This window comes from Lissotriton vulgaris, chromosome 12 (assembly GCF_964263255.1).
Source record: "Lissotriton vulgaris chromosome 12, aLisVul1.2, whole genome shotgun sequence".
Classification (NCBI taxonomy): Eukaryota; Metazoa; Chordata; class Amphibia; order Caudata; family Salamandridae; genus Lissotriton; species Lissotriton vulgaris.
The window spans coordinates 730614253-730627111 of record NC_141700.1 but is presented as its reverse complement, the minus strand read 5'-3'; the positions used below and the strand labels follow the sequence as shown (position 1 = coordinate 730627111).

Sequence of the window (12859 nt, the reverse complement as noted above, 5' to 3'; positions counted from 1 at the left end):
ATGGTTGTTGGCGCCTGTGAATCAGTGATGTGTGAAGTGTTTTCCGTATATGAAGAGATGAAAGTGCTCACATGCCCACACAACCACAATACACTCTTTTTCGGTTGTGAATAGGCCTTTTCCGTGTCAGTAAGGCTACGACTGACATATGCAATAACGTGGTGTTGGTTGGCTTCGTCATCCTATTGTGCTAGAATTGCGCCTAGCCCCACTGTGCTGGCATCCACAGTGATTTCGGTCTTTCGTTTGGTGTTGAAGTAGGTTAAGTTGATGGCCCTGCTCACCGCCTCTTTGATCTTGCTGAAGGCTTGTTCACATTTGGCTGACCATTGGAAATGTTGCCCTTGACGTGTCTGTTCTCTTAACGGGTAACTGATGGTGGCGTAGTCTTTGATGTAACGGGCACAGTACCTAGCCGTCCCTAGGAATGAACGGAGGTCCCTGACATCACGTGGTTTTGGAGTGTCAAAGTGTGCATATACTTTATCAGGGTCAGCTCTCATGCCATGCTTTGAGAAGATGTGGCCGTAGAGTTGGAGTGTTGATTTGTGGAACTCCCAGGATGTTGCCGCTGTAGTTAAATGCATTTGGGATGTTTTGAGTCACACGCCGGACAGTCTCCTGAAAAATCTAGTCCGCCGATGACATTCCGAAATTAAGATGTTTGTATCTGAAGATGCCTTGGTGAGTGGTGAATGTGGTAATGCATCTTGATTTCTCATGCAATTCTAGTTGGTGGTATCCCTTGTTGAGATCCAGTTTCGAGAAGACTGTCGCCCCATTTAGGCACGTGATTATTCCGCTGATGTGGGGTCCTGGGTGTCGCTCTCTCAACGGCTGTGTTCGGGGCTTGCATGTCCACACCCATGGCGTACCTTGTTGTCTTGACCTCTCTTGGGCACAACCATGACCGGCGACACCCATGGATTGGGTCCTGTTAATCGCTCTTTGATGTCGGCTCTCAGCAGGTCTTGTAATTCGTCATCTCTGCCCTTTGCAAGTGGAATGGCACTTTCCTGTGATGTTGCGCTATTGGTGTTATTTGTTCGTTGATATGTAACTGGACTTTGAAGTGAGTTAGTTTCCCTAGCCCACTGAATAGCTTCGGGAATTTGTTGACTATGTCCGACAAGTCATTCACCTTGTATAGGATTTCAACTAGCTTCAGGTGTTCCGCCGTTGGCAGGCTGAGGAGGCAATCTGCTGCTTCGGGGCCTTCAATTACATGTGTGTACTTGCATTTGCCTGTCCTTGTATGTTGGAGTAGTGCGGAATTGTCCTAGACATGGCAGTGGTTCTTTGGACATCCACGTGTAAACTCGAGCTGCCGCTGGTGCCAGTCTCGGTTTGGGAGTTATGCTCTGATATTCTGTGCTGCAAATGTAGTTGAGCGATGCGCCAGTGTCTAGTACAAATTTGGCGGTGGCTTCCTAGTTGAATGTTTAGTCGCGGGTACTTTAATCTATCTGGGTCTTCCACCATACACACTTTTTAATCACTGTCTTGTGATATGGGAGAGAGGGAAGATGATTCTCTGGTTGTCGACTGCTGGGATCTGTATGAGCTGACAGATTGGACGCTTGACCTTGATGAGCTGGTAGAGCGGTCTCTCCGTCCCAGTACAGCTCTCGCGTGGTGACTGGATCCTATGTTCTGTTTGGTCTGTTTCATCTCAGAGCGGCGGGTTTAGCAAACCGTTTCAAAGTGATTTTCTCTACCGCATCGGTGACATTTTTGACCCATTGCCGGGCACTGGCCCGCGTGGGGGTAATCTTGGCCGCACCGTTAGCACTGCGGTGATTTCCTCCAGGGTTGGCTATTTCGGATCCTGCTGCAAGGAGAATTCGCACGATATGTTCTTGTCTTCCAGATTTGTGGCGGTCCGGGCGACCCCTTGAGTCGGTGTGAGACTGTACTCAAAGTGCTTGTTCTCTTTTCTCGGTTTTGCTGGCCTCCATCTTCTTTGCGTGATCTTGGGCTTGGTCATTGATGCGGGTGAGTTCTTCTATCTCCTCAAGAGTGTAGTGTTTTTTTAGTCAACACAGTGACTCTGATTGGCATCCCTCGATGATGTGCAGACGAAGCGAGTCTTCAGTGCTGAACTGGCCTAAGTCACAGTATCGGGCTAGGCGCCTTATTCGGGTAATGAAGTCTCTCATGGATTCATCCTTCTCTTGGGATGAAAGATTGAACGTGTAGCGCTCATAGTCTAAGTTCCATTTGTGGTAACTTCCTATCTAGGGCTTCTTTCACATCTTCGTAGGATGCGGTATTGGCGGTGGGTAGTTAATTAATGATTTGTCCGATGTCTTTCCCCACTAGGATTTGTAAGGCTATGAGCTTTTGATTGGGGTCACAAACTTGCGACCCTGTCTTCAAAGTCTTCAACCCAGCTTTTCCATTTGGGCCGCATGCTGTTCCCAGATGTCAGCATTAGAGGCTCGGGAGGGCGTAAGAAGGGTACTCCCATGAGCACTGGTCCTAGTTGCGGGGCATTTTGTGTGGGCCCAATTGCTGCTGGCTGCATGGAATCTGCCTCCAAGGATATGGGGAGTGAAAACGTGACTCTGGTAGACTGTGTGGGCTTCAGGACCACAATTTGTGAGCTCTGGGAACTTTCTCGGAGTCGCCGGACTCCAAGATGGCCGGTGTGGTGAGTTCTGGGGTTAGCCAATGCACGGTGCTTGACTTTAAGATGGCCGCCGAAGGCACGTGATGCCTCACCCTCACTAGGGTAGTTAAACTTTTACTTCACCAGGGTAGCTATTTAATCTGACTTACCCTGGTCTTCACGTGTTGGGCATCAGTAGGGTTGCGTTTTCTGGATCGTGGGCTGCTTCAGCGAGTCTGCCTCATGCTCACGCCCTTCTCTCGCTGTCGAAATGCTCTGCAGCGCCGCCTTGGTGTGCGCTCCTTCTAAGCCTCAGTGGTCGCGTTGAACAGGTGCGGTGGGTCCGCTGATCCCACCCTCGTCGCCAGTTTCCTGTCCTCTGACTAAAAATTACAATGGACACGGAGCTCTTTCGTGAAACCTCTTTATTTTCCCTCCTCTACATTTCCCCTAGCTCCTCCCTTTCCGCTTCCTCCCTAGCCATTTCTTTCCCTTTTCCTGCCTGCCCTGTCCTTGGATCAGGGTCAGGCATAGCGACATGACCGAAGGGTCCTCAGGAGATGTGCCAGTGACACACAAGGAAAGAAAATGTGAAAGTTCCTCAGGAGACATGCCAGTGGTACACATGGAAAAAAGGTGCCAAGGTTTGTCAGGAGACATGTCAATGACACACAGGGGAAGGTGTGAGGGTTCCACAGGAGACATGTCAGTGGTACTCAAGGAAGGAAGGTGTGAAGGGTGTCCCAAACACCACTGGTATTCCCCTCCACAAAGTGAGCAGATTCTGTGAAGGGATATCTGTTCTTGGAACTGAGTGCAGAAATGGGAGAAAGCCTGTCTTGTGGTCTTTCCTATCTTGAATCATTGTGTCTCCAGTCTGAGTTCTGGGCTTCTGTTATAACCCTGTTCCCAAATGTCATCCCTTTCTCAGCCAGGAACAGAGGGGGTGTTTATGAATGCCCAGGAGGCGATGCCGCTGGGTCTAGGAGACATCCATTAGACAATAATTGGGGTAACCCAATAATAGTCACCAGACCTGGGTACAATGCGGGAATGAAAAATTGTTCCGTGCCGGCTTTAAAGGAGAAATAAATCACAATATATCTAGCGTGTGTTGCAATAAGTCAAACCCTAGTAATTAGTACCATGTAGAGAAACAACTATGTTCCAGAGTAGCAAGATAGGAGTTTTTAAAGCATACAGTTAATGTAAAACCAGTCGATGCACCAAAGGTTATTTCAGTTCTAGTATATTTATTCCATATACTTGAAATAAATACCAATTTATGCTTTTGAAAAGATACAATGGGTTGCGCCAAAGGGGAAATGAGGGATGTGTGTGCTCGTGATGGATAGGGATAGGTAGAAGTCACTGGTTTAAGAATACACATTTTCAATAATTCCACAGGCAGACTGGTAAAGACCAGTACAGAAAGACATGTCCTAGTGAAAATCATTACATCATGATATACAGTTTTTTTTAAATGTATCAATGCAACATCAGAAGATGGGTAATGGTTCAGGCCTCGAGTGGGTGGGGAGCATCGACGTCTGACAGTCCGATATCCTTTACGCGCCCCTGGATGTTAGAGCTAGTTTAAGAGCTTCAGGGCTTGAATTCCAGTAATTGAATCTGTTAACCTCTGTTCTGGGGCTGACTTACTATGTGATAGAAAAATAACGCACCAAGTCACCCCTTTCAGTATTGGACTCTCATGGTAGTGAGGTGAGTAATCCAGGGCTTACACTGGGGGAGTTGGTGTATTCAGTAAATTACAAACAAACTTTTAATAAATCTATTAGTAAGTCAGTACGTAGGGGGGGAGGGGGGTATTGTGGGGCTGAGGGCAATCACCGTGATGTCATGGAGTTCGAAGGGTGTGTGACGTCACTCCTGCTACCACTGGCATTTTGGTGAATCTACATCATGGCAGGGCATGGGTTAGGGAATGAGTTGTTGATTGGGATAAGGGGGCGGGGCTGGGTTTCCTTAGGGGGGATTGTAGTACAGAGCATGCCTTAAATACAGAGGGGCTTATCAGAGCTTGGGTGTTGTCCCCAGACCTAACTTTTTTTAACCTGATTTTCTCTTCTCCTTTGCAGTGTCTGGGAAAGTCATCACAGCAGTGATGTCCATTGCAAGCATCACTGTCGGTGAGTTGGTCCTGCCTTGTGCTGCCCTGGTAATGTGTAGGCTGAACCTGCTGCATGTGTTGAGTTACACTCTAGAGTGGTTTAGGATGTTGTAGCAGGGTAAACCTGATTTGTCTGCCTTTGACTAGAGGAATCCAATTGAATTCTAGGCAGCATGGTGCCCTGATGTACTTGGTCCAGGATTTAGTTTTCGTTTTATTTTGACAACAGTCCTCTCTTAAAGCTGGGAGCTCATCGCCATCAGTTGTATCTGGTCATTATTCTACCAGCATAGCCACTAATTTAATGTTGAGATTGGTAAAAACAAATCGTAAAAATAAGCAAAAAATTATTTTTTCCTTTTGAATCTTTAACCTAACACAGCAGATACATAGAGACTTCATTCAAAGGTATTTTAGCACTGCCTAATCTATTCCTAAATGATTGTTAAAGCGGCTAGAGGCAGAATTCCATGATATAAAGTAATAGAGGATTTTGCAAATATTTCCTTGAGGTATGAGCTATTGACTCTTTCAAAATCTGAAGACCCAAAAATTGGCCGTTCTTCTCTGAAAAGGGTGTCAATCCTAGCTCGACCTGTACTAATGGCTCCAGACCTCTCTTGCCCCAGGAGACGAACCATGATAACCACTGCTCTGATTTAGGGGCCTTTACACCTTGTAAACATGCTGGGGAAGGAAATGTTTCCCAAGGAAGCAAGACCATGGTCCATTTTTGGTGCACGCTTCAGCCATGAAACCATGGAACTCCCAGCTCAATGTGCCATCTACCCAGCTATCAATCACACCATCACAAGTATATTAACTATCACTGCTTCATGGTACCAGTGACCATACATACACCTGGCTCACCTGCTGCTTGCATTATAAACCTCCATTCCCTCAAAGACAGTCCCAAATCAGACTAGAGTTGCATTTATCGTTGAAGTGCAGTTTTTGTGTAAATTCTATACCACACCCAGAAAACCACAGAATAAAGTCAGTAAAATTATACATGAACCAATATGAAACAAACCACCTTCTGGAGGCGTGTCACTGCACAATGCTGTACACCGTTCTAAACCAGGATCCTGGTTGTCCAAGTATAATAAGCCATTACTAAACAATGTGTTACTCTGTTCTCCCCTTGCTGGCCTCTATCCCATATGATTCCCTTCTGAAGAATAGGAAACTGAATTAATGGCAAATTCAGCAGGTCACTTTTCCAGTCATTGAGAATTCAAGAACCATATGCCCACATGTGGGCACATTCCATGCCCATTTCCTTCTCAACTGTCTCCTGTCATCTGTTGATTGCCCAGCATTTGAAAAATAATATTTTGTCTGTTTTCTAAATTCATGTGTTGAAATTATTGAAATGAAACAGACTTAAAGCAGGTCGTGCCTGTTTACATTAATCATTTCAAGCATTAGGTGCCTGCCTGTATTTGGGCACTGTTTACATCAGCACCATCACTTGCCACTAGAGGAGGGAAGAATGAAAAGGTGGTGTGAGGGATGAGGTATGAACAACCAGGGATGAGGGTATCCCAAGGTGTACAGATCAGTGTACATTTGAAGTCACTATAATGCCTTGATTTCACTCCTCACTCTTTAAGTGAGTGAGGGACGGTGCGAGAGGGGCAATAGATAATGAGTGGCTGATTAGGAGTGAGGAGTCAGGGATATGGAGGCAGGGATGAGAAATTAAGAATAGGTGAGGGCTGAAGTGTGAGTTAGAGATGGTAAATGAGTGAGGAATGAGGGTTTATAAGTGAGGAATGATGTGGGAGGGATAAAGAATGATGAGAGGGATAATTGGAGGTAGAAGAGTTGGGGTTGATGAGGAAAGGAAGATCTATTTCACAAACATAGATGTACAGCGGCCCATGATACAGCAGATTCAGAAAAGGGGGTGGTGATGAACAGAGTGTCTGAATTAAGCAGACCACTCTTACCCAGTCCAAAGATCAGGGCTTGATCCATCACCGTTATTTATCTCACTGCACCATCCCAGCTCAGAGCCTGGCTATATGCAAATCAGTCTGTCCCTGGCCCAGTGCACCATGGGAACAGGGCAGACTAAACTACCAAGCCAATTCTTCGCCAGAAAGGAGACAAGCTACCGGGGACCGGTTTCTGGCATTTCAGCCTTCTTCGGCCCAGCTTGCTTGAATTCTGATGGTGCAGTGAGAAAGGGACTCATGTCTGAGTATACCCTGCCACACCTATAGTGGCCAAAAACGATTCAGAAAAGGGGGTGGTGATGAACAGAGTGTCTGAATTAAGCAGACCACTCTTACCCAGTCCAAAGATCAGGGCTTGATCCATCACCGTTATTTGATACAGCAGAACATGATAGCCTTCTCAATCATCTCTGAGGTTGGAGGGAAGCAGCGGTCCAGGAACTTCACTGAACTGGGCAGCTTCATTTCTTTAAAAGCGTTACCAATGGACAGGGCTGAGCACAAACCAAACCATCCTGATAACTTACAGGTGATCCCAAGTTCTGCCTCAAACTAGAGGTCGGATCCAGAAATTGGGGCAAAATCCCGAGCGCTTGGATCACATCGAGCAACAGAGGAAAACTTCCTCTGCCTCAGTGTATCCAAAATGGAAATGTGTGATTAAAAGAGCACCTCAGCGGCCCTTCGCCGCATACTTTGGTGGTAGCCTCAGCGGTGGTCCTGAGTGTAGTATGTGATTCCAAGCTTTCCTTCACCTAGAAGGGCAAACATAGTCAACTGCACATGCTCCTGCAGGGTCAACCCTTCCTCCAGGCCACACACACACTGGAGCTGAACAGACCCTTAACTGTGCTGCGATACAACATAAGGTCAGGCATGTCTGGCCAAAAACACATTCAGAAACCAATGCATGCAAGACTGGCCCTAAATTGCTACACTGCTTACCAGCAGAACAAAGAACAACATTCAAGAAAAAGCACCATCGCCAAATGCTTTAATCCTAGCTAAAGTCTACAGTCAGGCAGGCACAGAGGGGGTGTAGAGTCCAGAAATGTACGGCACAAAATTGAGTACTTTTAACCAAGTGACTTAGATATTTCTCATGCACCAGAGTAAACGGGGAGACATAACTTCAACCAGATTGGTTGCCATCAGCCTAAACTTTCCCGGCGTAATACTTGTGTACTACAAAGCCATTCACATTTAGGGTAAACCTCATTATAATGGGTGTTCTAGCTCTAAAAAAACAAGACAAATGGTTCCATTTAGATGAGTCAAACACTGAAAGTTTGTACAAACGAGATGTGTTCCTGTTTGACTCTTTTTCCTGTTAGGAGATGGTCCCTTATTCTACTAACGACTGCTTGCACTTCACCTCAAATTATTCCAAAACTTGCTTAGGAGGTATTAAGATCGCAAAATGAGTCTTAAACTCATAATGAATGGCCACACATCAGGCTGAAGAATGTAATAGAGCAGAATAGTATCTGACTTGTGTCGCTTGTTGTTACGGTACAATATTGCACTACTAGTAGTAGATGCAAGTCATGGTTGTTTATGAGGAAGCATCTCAAAAGCACCTTTCGAAGTGGTACCTCAGAAGATTTTTGGGAGTAAGGGCAAACTGAAATTCCGGTCTCCAAAAACAAACCACAATGAAACAGGTGGGTACTTGGGATTACAATGAAAGGAGTTGAGCAACCACAAATTACCATTATGCGCTTATCCCCTCAAACTACCCTTCTGTTTAACAACATGGGCAATATAGAGAAGCATTGCTGCCACATTGCTCTTTACACTGATCTGCCTGTACATAGTGGCTTTAAAACCAGTTTACACATTAAATGAAAACCCAACTTGGCCACGCGAATACATTTTAGTTCACAGATGCTCTCCTCCTTCCACTCACTGAAAGAAGCCGAAATGAAAGGCTTGAGATGGAAGGTGCACTAATACTTCTCTGATGCTCTCATTTTTCTCCCACAGGGTCGGTGTTCTTCCACGACTGCCCCGCACAGTACCTCATCCCCTACTACCTGATCATTTCTGGTGTCTCCAGCCTCGTGCTTCTCATTCAAAGCATCTTTCCCTGGAGAAACCAAGAAGAGCCCTCCATTCTGAACAACGTCTTACATTGGTTCTTCAACATCTTCTCGCTGGCGATTTACATTGCAGGTCAGCATTAATCACTGGGTGGGACACAGGTTTCAGCTTCATAGAGGTTCATCTGTAGAGTATCATCACAGCTCCACGTTTGAACATTGCCACTACTGACCATTACCTCAACAAAAAATACTTCCACCATACAATTACCTCATTTGCTTCTACATAGTATTAAAAATATATATGTTCGAGGCATATGAGCTGTAGATCATATGCTTTAGGATAGTCCTCATCTTGTGTTGGGTCCAAATGTTTACACTTTTATTTTTGTTTGAAGAAGACTTTGCAGTCACAAAGTAGGGACTCCTCCTTTTGGTGATAGTGCGCATTGGCATCGACTGCAAACCCAGATTGTTTTTTTTCCGCATTCAGGTTCGGATGTGTATTGCTGCAGTTTGGTATCGTTCTCGAACCCCTTCGACGCGCAAAGCTCTACCCTCAATGGTATTGTCTTTCGATCGCGGTGTCCTGTTTGACATGTATCTTTTAAATTGTGAAAACCTCCGATCAGGAACTTTGGGGCGCCGTCCTGACCACACCAGCCATTGATGAAACGGACTCAATTTAAGCTATGTCCTGGTGTAGTGCTAAATTTCCATGGACACACTTGCACGAGGTGTGCAAGTTCTACTTCTCTGCGGAACACGACGAAAAGGAATGTGAAGCGTGCCGATTGTTCCGATCCAAGAAAACCATTTGTGATTGTCGGGCTCGATCGACGCAGTAGTGGCTCCATACCGGACATCTTCGGACATCTTCGTTGAAGTTTTAGATTCCCATCATCCAGCTGTGGAAGCAGAGGACGAAGAACTGGTCTCTGTGTCCGAAGCTGGCTCCATCATGGAAGAACTACAGAACATCACTCCGGGTCTAACATACCGGGAGTACAGAACTCCATGTGCCAACTCAAGCAAAACCTAAGGCTCCAGTATCACCTTTGCCCTTGGGCTCAGGTCGGCACCGAGAAAAGGTTTCAGATGCCTGGCTATAAAACACAGACTAGCCTTCCGTCTCGTTCTCAAGTCAGCCACATTTCGGTGCCGAACGAACACCCGCGGCACCGAAACATAAGGCGAAGCATTTGCCAGTCTCCACACCACCGGCACCTTCGACACCGAAGGATTCGGAGCCTAAATCCTCCAAATCTAAAGCTTCGGAGCTTGAAATAGTCTAAACCGAATCTTCAGAGCCAAAATCTTCGACATCTGAAGGCTCGGAGCCGAGATCCTCTGCGCCGAGAGGTTCGGTACTAAGAACTTCCATTCCGAAAGCTTCAGAGCCCAAACCGGCTAAAACCAAGCACTCTGATTCAAAATATTAGGCGCCCAAAGACTCTCATCCCAAATCTTCGACGCCAAAATCAACTCCTAAAGAAAAAGATACCCCATCCAAAGAGCCTCGATCCGACGATCCCCCTTTGGATCCAAAACAAAAGACTAAGTATTGAGTTTAAAACTGGACACCCCCTGGCCACTCTTCCTAAAAAAAACTGAAGCTGTATCTCTGAGGATTGCTCTATACCTTTGAAGAAAAAGGACATGTGTACCAACTCCTCTCCTCTCTACATACCCCCTCTCCTCCTCTTAACTCAAATGTAATCATTACACTATCAAATACAACACCACCTCCACTACCACCTGACCCACAGGATGAAGATTATGGGGATGATCAGAATATGCCACAAGTTCAGGACATACCACAGCACACTGATCCCTGATAGGATTATAATAAGGAACCAGATCAGGACAATGACCCAGACCCTTATCCCTCCAGACCCTGCCCACCGGACGACAACATTGGCAATGTTCAGCTTATCAACAGGGCTGCTCAATATCACGGGGTGGAGCTTCATACAGACCTTCTAAAAGAGAATTTCCTTGTTGAGACACTAACACACACCCAAAGGTCTACTAATTCTTTACCAATGCTCAAGGGCATGTTAAATCACACGGATGAGGTATTCAAGGACCCCATTAGATCCAGAATACTCACACCTAGACTAGATAAAAAGTACAAAGCTGCTCCTACAGACCACGCATATATAAAAGGTCAGTTGCCCTTAGACTCTTGTCATATCTAACGCCCACACAATAGCAAACTCTCAAACTACAGGCGGTGCCCCTTCTCCTGATAGTGAGTCTAAACTCACTGATGCCTCAGGGAAGAGAGGCTTTGCAGGCAGCTAACCACTGTCGTATTTCCAATGCTCAAGCGCTTTTAGCATGCTACGATAGTGCTCACTACGATGAGTTGGAAAAACTCATGCAATATTTGCCAGATGATTTATATAACCAAAGCTAAAGACCTCATTCAAGAAGGGAAGCTCATTACCAACACTTCCATCCAAAATGCGCTCTGGATGCAGCACACACAGCATCTTGTGCCATCAACACTAGCATACTATTGCGCTGACACGCTTGGCTTAGAATCTCTGGATTCAAGCAGGAGGTACGGTCCTCAATACTTAATCAACCCTTTCATAAGAAGCATCTTTTAGGCCAGCTGTCGCTACTTTCCTAGAAGAGATGAAGAAAGACACGGAAACTTCAAAGTCAGTGGGAGCCTTACAATTACCTTGTAGCAGGGGTTCCTTTCGCCGCTCCTTTTACAGGGGTGGCTCAAAAACGGTGTCCACAGAGAATCCCTCCTCCTCCTATAAGGGTAACAACCAATCTCCCTCCTCCAGAGGTTGTTTTCGAGGAGGCAACAGAGGAAATAATAGGGGAAGAAGCAGAGGTAACTCCAACCGCACGTCCCCTGCCAACAGTGACTTCCCTTGCTACCCCCGATAATTCCACTCCTGTCGGGGGACGTCTCACAGTTTCTACCTGTCTGGAAGTCAATCACCTCAGACAAGTTGGTAATACAAATCCAGTATGGTTATTGCCTGGAACTTACCTGCACTCCACCAACTATTCTTCCAAGAAAACGTGCAATGTCACCAGAACTCCTCACACTCTTAAAACAAGAGGTTCTCTCTCTGGTACAAAAACACGCAATAGAACTAGTCCCATTACATCATCAAGGGACTGAAGTGTACTCCTGTATTAATTCCAAAAAAGGACTATTCTCTCGGGCCTAAATTGGACCTCAGACAGCTAAATCTCTACGTTTAGTCAGACCACTTCCACATGGGCACCCTCCAACAGGTGCTCCCATTGCTTCAGCAAGGCGACTTTCTATCCACCCTACATTTAAAAGACTCCTACTTCCATATTTCCATTCACCCGGCTCACAGAAAATATCTCCGGTTCATGGTGGACTGACAACATTACCAATTCAAAGTTCTCCCTTTCGGGATAACTACAGCACCCAGAGTTTTCACCAAGTGTCTGGCAGTAGTTGCAGCTTACTGAAAGACAACACATTCACGTATTCCCTTGCCTGAGCTAATAAAAGCCAGATCACAACACAGCTGCATACACCACGCTCACAAGACATTTCAGCTGCTTCATGACTTGGGCTTCACTGTAAACTTCGCCAAGTCTCACCTCCACCCATCCAACATGTAAGCACACTTGGGAGCCACAATAGACACTTGCAGAGCTACAGCATACTCCAACCCAGCCAGGATACGCGACATGCAAAATCTGATGTCACAATTTCAGCCTCAACACTCACTACCAGCCTGAGTTCTTGCAGTTGATCGGCATGCTGGCTTCTTGCATTCTCATCGTTCCTTACATGATACTTCAAATGCGTCCTCTACAGGGATGCTTAGCACATCAGTGGAACCAGGCTCCAGGTCAGTTAACAGATCTAGTGTTGGTGGACAGCCGCAACCATCACTCTCTGCAGTGCTAGAATACACAAAACCTTTCCAGGGGGATGCCATTCGTCGACCTTGTTCCACAATAGTGCTAACACTAGACTCATCGCTCACTGGTTGGGGAGCTCACCTTCAAAAACATACCATTCAGGGCATATGGCGCCTATAACAAAAACCACTCCACAACAACCACCTGGAGCAAATAACCCTTTTCCTAG

The 12859-nt window shown here is 46.1% G+C and overlaps 1 protein-coding gene across 2 annotated transcripts in view; it reads left to right on the top strand.

Annotated features, from left to right (window-relative positions):
* The window catches only part of LOC147678411 (uncharacterized), a 375737-nt gene that overhangs the window by 308671 nt on the left and 54207 nt on the right, over positions 1–12859 (top strand). For both annotated transcript variants that reach the window (XM_086946003.1, XM_086946002.1), the window contains exons 3-4: positions 4714–4764; positions 8696–8884. In XM_086946003.1, the coding sequence (XP_086802129.1) occupies positions 4714–4764; positions 8696–8884 (240 nt within the window). The remainder of the gene's footprint in view (positions 1–4713; positions 4765–8695; positions 8885–12859) is intronic.